The sequence below is a fragment of the Dipteris shenzhenensis genome, chromosome 7, assembly GCF_047967505.1.
Source record: "Dipteris shenzhenensis isolate YYH24624 ecotype China chromosome 7, Dip_SZ_1.0, whole genome shotgun sequence".
Lineage (NCBI taxonomy): Eukaryota > Viridiplantae > Streptophyta > Polypodiopsida > Gleicheniales > Dipteridaceae > Dipteris > Dipteris shenzhenensis.
In genome coordinates, this window is record NC_141602.1 from 1,561,600 (window position 1) to 1,575,000 (window position 13,401).

The 13,401-nt window shown below is 46.1% G+C and overlaps 1 protein-coding gene and 1 pseudogene across 2 annotated transcripts in view; one reads left to right on the forward strand and one right to left on the reverse strand.

The window, feature by feature from the left end:
* Positions 1-1,102: 1,102 nt before the first annotated feature.
* The window catches only part of LOC147899798 (phytyl ester synthase 1, chloroplastic-like), a 74,007-nt gene continuing 61,708 nt past the window's right edge, over positions 1,103-13,401 (forward strand). For both annotated transcript variants that reach the window (XM_087377485.1, XM_087377486.1), the window contains exons 1-3: positions 1,103-1,514; positions 8,192-8,243; positions 8,414-8,469. In XM_087377485.1, coding sequence (XP_087233611.1) covers positions 1,169-1,514; positions 8,192-8,243; positions 8,414-8,469 — 454 coding nt within the window. In that variant the 5' untranslated portion in view covers positions 1,103-1,168. The remainder of the gene's footprint in view (positions 1,515-8,191; positions 8,244-8,413; positions 8,470-13,401) is intronic.
* Positions 10,260-13,401, reverse strand: part of LOC147899799 (uncharacterized) — a 25,416-nt pseudogene continuing 22,274 nt past the window's right edge.

Consider the following 13,401-nt stretch of genomic DNA (forward strand, 5'->3'; position numbering starts at 1 on the left):
AATTCCAGCAAAGAGAATAAGATTAAGAAGTTTTTGCAAAGAAATTCACAGTTTGGACCTCTCTCAACTCCTCTTAGAAAGGGAGGGCTCTGTAAGAGAACCCAATTCTTTGCACACATTGAATGGAGATGTAGGTGGAACACAAAATCCAACTGTAGTGCAATTGCCTACTTTCCTATAGTTTTTTGGCCTTCTTTTGTACAATTTATCCTTTTCTACAGCTCCTACTCTTCCCCTCACATGGTCCACCTTCATGCGCTTCACATCACTTTGTGAAGCTAGGGAGTGCATGATAATGCTTTAAGTTAAGCGAGAAAGCAACTAGTAGTGTAACCGTTTCATGGGCTCGAGGGTGTCACATCCTATATATTGCATGCATTCAAGGTCTAATTATAAAACCCCTAATCTATGATTTTTTCATTAATAAAATGCACCCTTTTCCTATTCAATCTGTAATTTTTTTCCCAACAAACCTATTTTGGCACCCTTCTGTTTGTGAAAATGTGAGAACAAATGAAATTAAATATTCCCTTATGTTGAACTCACATGATAGTCACATAAATTATTGAGTGAACCGAGAGTGAACCCTTGAGCTCATGGGTTAGTGTGGCATAGGCTCCAATTTGCAAACAAGGTATGATTCAAAAACGGGCGCGGACGTCCTAGCAAAAATGATATCTGCGAATAGCATGCTGCCATTTCAATTGTCTGCCGTGGACATGCTTATGTGGCATCCCAATAAAGTTTGGGCAGAGGATTTTTCTTAGAGTAGAGAATTTGCCATGATAACCACTTGGCCACTTCTCATTTGCTGATATAGTTAAATTTTTATGTTTGTCAGATGCCCGTTTGTGAAAGTGCTTATGCCCAAGCTCCCCCTTCGTCACCGCTGGACATGTAGGGCCCATGGTCCAATGTCGAGCGCAGCCCTTTTGTGAAACCTCGAGGCTCCCTTAATACACAACTTGCACAAAAAGTGGAAACGTTAGAGCTCTCCTACGTGCTTAATCCCACGGTAACTCTCCGCTTAATCTTTGAAATTTGAGTTTTAAAACGGTGACATAGAGTGTGCATGGCGTGCCCTTGTGGCGCTTCGCCGTCCCCATATGTCTTCTCTTCTCTTATCACCTCGCCAACCTCCCATTCCACTGCATTCCCCATCTCCACTATGAGCATTCCCCGTGCTTTTCCCCCCCACCTCTTTTACGCTACTCATTGTTTCTCAGTTCACAATGCCTCCAGCGTTGCCCCTGCCAAGCTCTCTCAAGAGAGGCTCCCTGCACAGGATGAACGAAATGGAACACAAAGCGGGCGGGGGAAGGACCAGCCAGCTAGGGACGTTGCCAGGAAGCTGGAAGTCCTGGCAAAGGGTCGTGTGCGAAAAAGGAGCGTCCACGATTACATGGAGGTAGCGCCCGATGTGATCAAGCATGATGGTGGTCCCCCACGATGGTTTTGTCCGCTCGATTGCAGCAGTCCACCACCAGACGCTCCACTTCTTCTATTTCTTCCAGGTTAAGCCCCGCCGCTTTTGAATTCAATGACGTTGCCTGCAAGCAATCACCCGGAAGCCATTTACGTAATATGTATAATTGAGCTATGATGATAATGTACGCGCAACGAAAATGCAGTAACAACTGAAAATGAACACAATTATGTTTCTGATTTAAAAAATCATGTTGCTGCAAAACTAATCCGATAGCTACCGGGGATGCTAATATAGCATCACACGTAGGATAACGAATACCAAGCTCGGCTGGTTTTTGAAAAATCATTAAGACAAGCCTTGCTCCACCCCATTAATATCCATAGTGAGTCTTGGGTTTTGTTCACCAGTGGGGGCAATGTACGCTGAGAAGTGATCTGCTCAACCCCATTAATATCCATAGTGAGTCTTGGGTTTTGTTCACCAGTGGGGGCAATGTACGCTGAGAAGTGATCTAGTGTAGGTCTGAACCGGTCCTATCTTTGGTGTTGGCCCGCCTCTTTTTGGCATGCGGTTTAGGAATCCAATGGTCTGGTGCTTGATCAGTGGAGACGACAAACAAAGTTGATACAGGGTAATGTTGGTCTCAAATTCCATCAGATCGTCCATGAAGGAGTAGGGCTAGGTAGTAGCCTTTCGTGACCTCATCCTCGAGTTTGGGTCCGAGGGTCAAAGCTCACGCGAGGTCTAGGGTGTAAATGGGAAGGTCCAACCATGGACTCATGGAATGGTTCCTCCATCACCCTCTTTCCTTTGTCTTGTGCCGTACCATGTCTCAATGGCCTTTCCTTATCTGTGTGAAATGTGCCTCTTGGAGGGAGAGTGGAAGGTCTTGCTTGCACCTCCTTGTCCCTGTTTTGTCCTATGGTCGTCACCTCCAGTGCAAATCTTGTCGTTTTGGACTTGCTAGAACGAAAGTGAGGTGTGTTTCCCTCGTCCTCAGAACTAGACTGAAGATCTTTGGTGACGTTCTTACCCATCGCATGATACTTTGGAGGCATAGATTGGTCGCCTGAATGTGGGCCACTTTTAGAGCTAGTGACAGGCCTTGATGGCTATAAGGCCCTCCGGATTCTTTCTGATCCACTAACAAGAGAGGACAAGGGTGATGTATTTCTGGACCCACTGTCCACCTTGGACGGAGGAGGTGACTTCGGAGGGGATGCACCTCTAGTGATGACTGAGTTGGTACCGGTTAGTGATGAAGCCTCTGCTGTTGATACTGAGTCGTCCTTACAATTTTCACCTTTTGTTTGTGACCTTGTCACAACTCCCAACACTGCACCGATCGAATGGGATTTGTCGCCCTCCCCTGCCACTACTACATCAACCATGTTGACTTGAGATGCTGGTTCCCCTCTGCCATTGGGATAGTCTCTGTTGTAGTGGTCATTTGTATTGCATTGTGTACATGAGGGTCCCCCGAATGGCTGTGGACAGTCAACTTGGTAGTGACCATACTCTCCACATCTGTAGCACATGATGGGTCTTTGAAGGTTTGTCCCCCTACCTGTTCCTCCCCGACCTCTTCGAAAACCGCCCCATCAACTGCGGTTGTAGTATGGCATATTTACACCTCCTGAAGTAGGTGTTTGATAGGAAGCATAATAGGGCCGAGGGAAGAAATACAGTGCGCCAACCGGAGTGGGGGCAAGAACTTGGAGTAAAGGGGGGTTAGAAAGTAATGGAGGCGGCATAGACGAAGGAAGAAGTGGCTCAAATTCCTTCACATGGGGAGGAGATGGATTAGAAGGAGTTGATGCGGTTTTGTTGACTACAACAACTAAAGTTTCGCCAGTAGGGTGCTTGGGGAGAAGCTTCTTTAACCCTTTAAGATACCTGCATTCTGAAGCTTCATGCCCATGAATTTTGCAAAATGTACAAAAGGAGATGGAAGTCGGTATCTTACATTTAGATGGGCATTCCCAATGACCATGCCCAGTCCCTTTGCATGTGCACCTGAGACCGCTTCTAATCTGGGTTTCAAAGGATGATGGAACATCCGCCCTAGTTTTCTCTTTCAGACCTTCTTTGATTTCTTCTAACTCCTTCTTGAGTTGTTGCCATGTTGATGAGCCCTCCTCTCTTGGAAGCTGGGTGGTCAGAGTGTGTGATGAGGCAAAACTTAATTGGGACCGTTCCATCTTCACGGCCTCCCTCAAGAACTCTTGCAGGGAGGCATGCTCGGGAAATTTGTCCACAAGTCCGATAGCAATGGTAGGGGGTAAGGCCTTCAAGAACCACCCTTTCATAACAACATCATTAGGCGGCACCGACATCTTCGCTACCAAGACCCTCATTTGCATGTACATTTTAGAAATGCGAGACCCTGGCTTCATAGTGTCTGTGGACAACTCTTGAACAATCATATGCTAGAACTTCTCCAACTTCAAGGTCCTCAAAAATTTCTTCCTCAAATCTGTCCAAGTCTAGAAAAGTGGAAATTGATTGTACCACAAGTCCGCTGCATCCTCCAAAGATGACAGAAAGATGTGTAGAAAGGCATGCTTGTTCTCCACGCCTTTATCTTTACATGCCGTGAGGAATTTTCTCACATGCACTTCTGCATCCTCATGGAGTTGGCCCTTGAACTTTTGAGTTTTCACATGGACTTTATTGAGTAACTCAAGAAGTCTACCTCTTTCTGTTGGATTTAGAACTGCCATGGTGGATGTGACACCCCTACCCACTCCAAGGCCTGAACTAGGTACAAGAGTTGAAGGGCCTCTTGATGGAGCAGTACTAGGTGTGTGTGCCATGGAGACATAGGGTGGAGAGGCTAGCGAGACCACACCTTCTGCAGAGGACCACAATGGTGAATTCACTACTAATGTAGCCATAGAGGAAGTGCACACAAATGGTACTGCATACGCGGTAGGCCTCAATGTTGCAGAAGCTAAGGGTGAGAACATAGAAGATGTGGGGGTTAAAGAGAATGGGAGAGCAGTTGGGAAAGAGAGGGATGGAGTTGAAGTCATGTTTGATGAGTAGGCAGTAGGGAAGGAGAGAGATAGTGGAACATTCGTGGTAGGTAAGGACATGACTAGGGAAAAATGAATACCCACACGTGGGATGGATGTACAAGCAAGACTTGACAAAATTCCTTGACTTATGCATAACAGATGAGATAACAACTTGACTAGCGGATGTCGAGTCCAATGCAGGAGGAGTCACTACTCGCACAGAAGTGGTTGTTGATGAAGACATCGTTGCAAAAGGAGAAGGGGGGCTGTCTTGACCTTGATGAGCTCGTGGCGAATCTTTGTCCTTCGTACCTTTCTCTTTCAATTGCTCTCCACTTTATACTTCTTTGAAGTCTTGATGTGACCACTAGGGATCCTGTTGGTCCAGATAAATGAGAGTTTCAATGAAGTTACTTGCTATGGCTACTGCTTCAATGGGCTCACTTTGTGCTTTGCCTTGAGGACTTCGCGAACTTCCATAATATGTAACGCTTCTTGTATGGAGTTTGGACTGTCGGAAGTCTTCTCTCCACTCTCCTTAAATACCTCCTAGTTCTCTCGCTAGCTCCTTCAAGGGTATCTGAACTACTCGGCATAAGACATCTATCTCTAGGACCCTAGAGTACCACTTCACTCATGCTACTCAATACCAGCAATGTCCCACCGTGATCGCCATAATATGTCTGAGGGTACGTCCGATCCCTTCCAAAGGTGGTACCGGAGGCCTAGGTTTGAGGTGCAAGAGCGCGTGACATGGGCAATATTGGGTGCGGATGTATCAGACACCAATCAGAGTTACAGTAGATGGCAGATACACCAAAGAGGAGAAACACTAGGCGAGCTCTTGACTCCATCCTCTCGCTCCTCTCACACCCTATGTTTGAATCCAAAGGAGCCTATGCTTGAATTCCCCAATCCTCTCTCCTTTGCCCCTCTTCACCTTCCCCCTCATCGGCTCCTCTGGCTGGAAATCCCTTTCCCTGCTTCCTATCGGTTGTCTTCTTGTCTCCTTAGCCATTCTGCCGCTTCGTCCCTTGATGGCTTTTGCCACTCCCCAACCTCCTCCGAGTCGGTGAGTTAAGTACTCCATGTGCACTCCTATCTACTCCATATGCACTATAGTTGGTGGTGAGCTCGGCTGGTGGCACAACTTCCCATGTGCACCAGTTGTGCTCCCTTGACTGCTGTAGTCCAGTGTGCCAGTACTTTACTATGACCATGGCTAGCTCAGCTTTGACCAAGGTCGGTCCACCCTTGACATGCCTCGACATGTACTGCTCCAGTCATGTCCTAGTCAAGCATTGCCGTAACTGCTCATGCCCTGCTCCACCAGTCTTTTCATTCATGTGACTGAAGTGTGACCAAGTGTGACTAGAGTGTGACCAAGATCTATCATCCTTGACATGTTGCTCTAGTGACCAAGATGTGAACAAGGTGTAACCCAAGTGTGACCAAGGTCTGACCATCCTTGACATGTTGCTCCACTGACTAAGATGTGAACAAGGTGTGACCCAGGTATGACCAAGGTGTGACCATGGTATGACCCCTTGTGACCTAGGTCTGACCAGTATAAGTACAGCAATGATTGATAAGTCTTTGGCATCCTTTTCTTCCCACTTTTCTTACAAGTTAGGATTAGCTAGTTTGATGATCTTTGTGTCGCATCTTTGATGTCTTGAGGCCTTGGACCTTCTCCCGTGTTCAATTTCCATAACTTCCTTGCCCCACTAGGTGGCTCTGCAGCTTCACCTTCTAGATAGGTAGTTATCCCATGCAGTTTGCCCACTTCTCCAAAGTTTTGAATCGGCACATTGTGTTGCCATTGAATTGAGTTTTTGGAATAGATGCAACCGAGAACGACAACAAGAATCCCTCATTGAAACACACCTGTCTGAATCTTGATCAGGAGCTCAAAGCTGGATTGAGTTCTCCTTCCAAAGGTTCTCACCTTCAAGATTCACGCACTTGTGAGTCTTCCTTAGGGATTTGATACCATATTAGGAAAAAAGACACGGAGGTTGCTTGCTATAGCCAACATTCCTGGAGCAAATGATTGTGAAAACATGGCGCAGAAATCACACAGTGCAAACTCAAATCTCACTCTTTCATATATTATGCACATAAGTGAATATAGGTAGATGTAGATAGTTAATGAACCATGCACATGAGAGTAGAAACAGTTAATATGTATTGCTTCAAAGGTGAGATCCCTGGTCCTTGACCTCCTTGCCTCTTCCACCTGTAGTAGCCAGTGGTGAGGCACAAGGCTCCCTGATTCCTGGCCTCCCTGCTGCTGGAGCTGCAGCCAAATGGTGAGGCACAAACTGAATAGTAAACTGCCCCTTTAGGGGCCCTTTAATTGGGCTAGAATGCCCTAGGAATAGGCCGACCAGCCCATGGACTTGTCTGCCTTGACCTGCTGTTACTGACAGTCTACCACGGGGCAGGTGTTGGCTGGTCTGCCTCTCTGTGGGCCTGACCCACTGCTCCAATTGCCGACTGGTAGTGCTTGTGCCGCCATCTGCAGGGCCTGTATAATGGCCCTGGCAGCCCATGTTGGATGCCCTCTCGCTTTATCCAGGGCCGTGTGCTGCTCCTAGGCAGTTATTCCCTGCAGCCAAATCTGCTGCTCACATGGCAACCTGCATGCTCATGGAAGACTCTCTCTTTGCCCACGTGGCATCTGTTTGTCCCAAAAGATGCTGCGAGTGGGGAGGTAATATATAATCCCAACACATCAGAGAATGGGTACCCATTAACATGTCTTGGTTGGTAATTGTTGTTGGTTATAGGCTAGATGGGTCACTCAATTATGCTTTTGCAACAGTCCACATGACGTTATTTGTAGCAGGAGCACAGTCACACCTGCAGGGTTCATGTAGTGTGGATGCCATCATAGAAGATATGCAATTTAAGGATTTGTATTTGATAGACATCCAGAAGACATGTTTGACAGCAGTCTGGAGTTTCAAAAAGAAGACAGGGACTAATGACTTGAAAGAATGGTTCATCAGATTGGTAGATTGCTAGAGCCTCCTTCCAACAATTGATAAGGGCAAGTTGGCATGCATGTGGATGATAAACAGAGAAGTGCAGCAAATATATCCTTAGTGTTGGTGTGCATGTTTGGACAGGTTTTATGACCCTATGTTTGCATATAAAGGTCATTCTCAAATTATGCCTGGCCATGTGAATGATCATATAATCAGCTGCAGATCCTTTTCTAGCCATGCGCTTAATGTGCCCTTAAATGAGGAACAACTTGCCATCAATGAATACTTGGAAAAAACACTCTTCTAGATGCATCAGTGTGAGCTGACGTGTAATGATTATGATGGATTTCCAGACCTGAGCCATGAGAATATAAAACAAAAGGATGGGACACAATTACCTTCACAGGTGGATGTTTTGCTCAGTCTCGTCGGTGTGCTACTGTCTCAGCTGCATCGAATTCTCCCATGTGATTATGAATATTTGGATACTATTCAAATTCCCCCATGTGATTATGAATATATGAATGATGATTAATGTGAATGAGAGAAAATCATTCACACAACTTTGCTATGTTGTTCACTGCACCTCACGAGTCAGCATTGCTTGCATTTAAAGAACTTCCATCATAGAGGATCCTCATTAGTGCACCCATCTGAGGTAATATTCCCCCCTTCTTTCCCCTTTAAGATCCATGTTCTACCTAGAGAAATCATTTTATAGCTTCTCATATAGGAGTCTTCTTTCCCAGGTATGGATGGCACGGGCTTGGGGCTTATTTTACATCAAGAGCTTCTTGGCAAGTTGGTCTCTCTACTTTGGGGACTCTTGAAATTTTGTTAGTGTTATAATCTCACTTTCTTGCTTCTTAATAGCTCATCTTTTCTGTGGCATTGAGGATATACGTGGATGTAAATATCTCTTTAAATGATTTGTAGATTTACTCAAAGATTTGTATTTATGATGGTTGCAGACTCTTTGAAGTACGTTGCTTGCATGTACCTGTGAAGGATCGCACTTCATTTGAAGGTACATCATGTTGAATCTGCCTTAATTGGCCATACTAGACCTAGTTACATTTATTAATGCAAAGCTGAAACTTAATCATTCTACTTAATTTTATACATTGATTATGTTTTTAACTAAAGAAACTATACTATTTGGTTGATTGGTTGATTTTATAATATCTTAAGATAAGCTAGAAGGATTTATATTTTTTACATTCATGTGTGATCATAGTAGTGTTTGGGTGATTGTAAAATATGATTTGCTTTTGTTATTTTTGCATGTGTATGAGATGATTGCCTGATATCGTGAAAGGGTAATCAAAGTGTGAGGTGTTGCTATGTCCTTGCACCCAAATCTTAAGCAACCATTGTTGACAAATAGAATTCACAATGGTTTGTGATTATAGATATAAAACTCAAAGGTTGTAAATGAACATTTGCAACATGTATGCTGACTACACTTTACGCCACGAGGAAGCGTGTTATACGCCAAGAGTTATATTGCATCTTGTCCGCAAGAAGGAGCATTTTGTTTGCCTGGAGCTGCATGTTGTGTTCTAAAATAGAATAATATTTTTTATTTTTGGCAAGAAAAGACTTCTATTAAGTATGAAAAAAACCCGTAAGAACTAGCTCGGAGCGGTATACATCATGCATGGCATGAACAAAAAAGCCACCCAGAACGGGTCACCAGAAAACCTTAGTACATGTGGAAAGAAAGTGGAAGAGGCTGAAAGTGCTACCTCAGTCCTCCTATAGAATCTGACAAGAAGGGAGAGCCCTCTTGCAGAGGGTGCCCAATCGACTCGTCAATAGACCTACAGCAAGGACAAGTAGAGTCTTCCCCGAACCTAGACCTCCACAAGTTCAACTCCATGAATAGATAGCCAAAAAGAATGTAGAGTGATTTTCCTATTTCTAAGGGATTTCCAGAGTCTCCTCCAAAAGACTCTCTGCAAGTCAGAAAAATTATGAAAGTTCTCCCAATGAGGGTCTCTGGAGGGCCTTCCTAGCCTCTAGAGCTGATCTGGAACTTCCTAGCATTACTTACATTATAAGTATAACAAAAGAAGGGGAGACTCTTCTCTTGGTGCAATCCATTCCCACTCTCCGAGAACCCACTGCAAAAACTTGATGGGGACCCCTCCATATAGTCAAATCCTCCAAGAACCCAAGAGAGCAAGACATGGGTTTGGATCTAGGTGCCACTTTGAATCCTTACCATGCTTCACCTATCCTATGATCTTGATAGGCTGAAAAGGAATGCCCAAGAGAATATCATTTGAAGATCTAGACAGCCTGCCATTTGACTGAACATCAAAGACCAAGGCATCCTCGTGTGCTTCTTGAAAGGCTATGATCTGAAGTGGAATGCCTTTCCTCGAGAAAGCCCCCAGCTAAGTAGAACAAACAACTGATCTGCCATTTGTATCCTTGGCTTGTTGTTTGAAAGGATGACAAAGTTCCTTCAAGATGGAGCCATACTTTTTGATAGTAGCCTACATGAGGTGGGTTCGAAATATAAATACCACTTGTTCTTGTAGTTGGATATGAAAATTCTGATGGGCAATGGTTGATAAGTGCTCACCACATATGAGGAACCTCAACACAAAGATAAGTTTGAGAGGGGATGCTAGAGCACCTTAGAAGTCCGGCAAGAGATGAGCAAAGATAACAATCACAATGCTATCTTGATCAAGGGCCAAGTCCATAGTTATACGTCAAGCCTTCTAGGGTAATCTTGGTAAGCTTTCTAATCCGCCGTGCCTCATCCCATTGAAAGGGGCTGAAAGAATTTTTGTTCCGCTTTCTTCATTCGTACACAAGGTCCTTGTCTTCCTTCCCTCCTTGCCCTTCTTTGGGTGGTAGCATGCTCCTCTCTAATATTTTCAATTGGAATTTCTTTCCAATAGTTATCAATCTTGGAAAATCAAGATCCTTTACAGCATACACAGCCTTAACATAAAAAAGCAAACACATTAACATGCCTCTCATCCCTCTTGCCTCTCCAAGAGCCGATCCTAACATTACTAGTATTTAGCTTCCTCGCATTCAGGATCAATCTGCAATTCCACATCAATTACGTGTCGAGTAACAGAATTATCAATTCGATTGTTTTGGCGTACTCAGCTCCCATTGCAGCTACTACCGCGGTGTTCCCGATCTATCCAATCTATCAAAGGAAGTTTCTCTGATGGTATGACCCTAGGAATTTCTGGTACTTCCAACTTCATGATCATTTTTCACTTTTCAGCTGCTGCTCCTCTCCCTCTCCTCAGCCGTACAACCATACGGCCCTCCCTCCCTCTCCCCTCTACGCTCTCCTCTCCCTCACGCAGCCCTTCCCCTTGCCGTATCACTCCCCTAGCCTCTCTGCCCTACCCACCTCTAGCCTCTCCGCCTACCCTCTACCCTCTCTGCCTACCCTCTCCTCCCCCTTCCCTCCTTACACACTCTCCTCTCCATCCCTGCTGCCCCCCTTCTTCCCTTAACCCTCACCCTCTCCTTCTCCTTCCTCCCTGCTGCCCCCTTCACCCTCTCCCTCTCCCCTCCCTCAGCCCCCCCTATTTCTTCTGTTTCCTTCCCCTTCCTCCTCCTCCTAGCCATTCCTAGCAGCACTTTTGGTCGGACGGAGCTGCTTGTGTTCGAGTCAGCCGACGATGGCCCAGCCTTCAGCCAATCCTCACCCGCTTCCACCGGCCGCGAAAACTATCACTTTCTCAAAAGACGAGTTGCAACAGCTCAAAAAAGATACAGAAGAGGAGAGCTCGACATTGCTCTTTGCTCGCATCCATGGGTCCCACCCTTCCAGGTTACAGGCCAGGGACTGGATGCTCGCCACTCTACCTGGAGACCTTGCCCCGGCACTTCATAGATGTTCGTCTGCTTGGGCGTGGTTTTTTCCAAATTGTTTTTGACTCCTCGGAGGTAGCACGTACAATGCTGCAAGCTAGCTCGTTAGCACTGGGCTCTAGGATGATTTTGTTGACCCCTTTTTCATTGGGGTTTGATCTTGTCAAGGAGGATAGCCGGACAACGTCACTCTTCATCAGATTTCCAGGCCTTCCTCCGGTGTACCATCCACTGCTACATTCCATTGGAGCCGCCTTTGGAGTGGTTACTGAGATCCCCCCTCTCCTTGAGATGCCTACTTCAGCAGTAGAGGCAGTTAGATCCGATGGGGTACCGCATGTTAGGGTCATTGTCTCTGACCCTAACATCTCGGATGACCACATTATGCTTCAGTATCCAGATGGCTCCTTCTTCAGACATAGAGTTGAGATTGCAGGGAGACAAGATCAGTGTAGGATTTGCAGGACCCTTGGGCACTTTGCCAAAGATTGCCCAAGGAAAAAGAAAAGACCTAAAAGATCCACGGGTACACCACATAGCTTCACCCGGACCTGGACCTTCCTCACGACCAGTTCCTACCGCCTCACGCGCTGCTAGAACTTTGGCTTCACAGCCGGGACCATCAGCCTCTCATCATGGTACTTCTACAGCGTGGACAGGACAGTCAGCACGTCTTGCTTCGGTCGTCCCCCGTTGGGTGCTTGTCAAAGTTAGGGAGCCAGTACCTCAGGCTACGATTGGGGATGGGGCCGCGGACCCATCTTTTCAAGCAGGAGACATTCCTGTCCTGGCTCCATGTGCAGATGAGACTACTCCTGCTCTTGTTCATGTACATGAGCGCTCACCTAGGGAGAACCTTTCTCTAGAGACCTATTTTTTACTTGAGAACAATGCCAAAGTCGTGGCTGAGGTCATGCAGATTCATGCAGAGGTCATGCAGCGGCACCCCCCTTCTTCTCTTGCACATCTGTCTACACCTGACAGAGGTAAGGGGATTATTGGTTTCACTCCTCCTTCCGCAGGGCTCCTTCGCACTCCTACGCCAGAGGTACTTCACAGGAATTCATTTTCAGTTATGGCAAACTTAGCTGAGTTTGAGGCAGAGGAGGAGTTTGTACCCTCTACGCTCGGGGAGCACATCTTTCAAACATCCGTGGACAGAGTTTCTCCCTTAGCAGGTGTTGGTGTGCTTTCTCCAGTTGACTTCCCTCCTCTTGATAGGAGGAACTTTTCGCAGGAGAGGGCTTTCTCCGCAACCAGGTCGGGTAGGATCTTCCATCCGGCCCCCTCCTCTCGCAGATGAGGATTGTCAGTTTGAACGTTCAGGGCCTCCAGGGTGTACCTCGCCGCCACCGCACGCAGTGGATTCGTAACCAACTTCATCCAGGTGTTACTGGGGGTCCCATGGACATTCTGATGATTCAGGAACACAAATTGGATGGAAGGGATTGTGCCAAGTCGGGTAAGCTTCTTTTAGGCCATGCTTTTTGATCAGCCGCCTTGGGCACCAGGGGAGGTACTTGCATTTTTGTTTCTTCTTCTATACTCCCCTTGGTGATTGGACACGGGATCATAGTCTCTTCCAAAGCTCATTGGATTTTACTTTTGATTGGTGAGCATAAGGTTGGTCTTTTAAACCTTTATGCACCCAATTCTAGAGGGATCGTGTTCTTTTGTGGAAGGAACTGCTCTCTTGGTCACATGTGGCATTCACTCCCTAGAGAGAGCAGCGTGGGATGTCTTCCTATTTCAGTACAGTGGCAAGGATGCTTGGCAGGATGATGCTTTTCACACTCAGCCATGTTCTCTCTTGTTTTCTTGGTCGAACAAGAGATTGCAGATGCCTATACATGCACGGATTAACAGATTTTATGTGGATGATTAGGCTCTTGACATATAGTACCGTTTGCATTGCAGCTGGGGTGTCAACTTCGGATCATTTTCTAGTGGTATTGATGGTCCCAGATCCACATGTGAGATGCCGCTCTACTAGTGTTAGGATTCCAGATTCCTTTTATGTAGAGGAGGGCCTTACAGAGACAGTGTTGAGGACCTGGGGTATCTCATTTGCAGGATGGGTAGCTTTCTCCTAGAGGGGTGT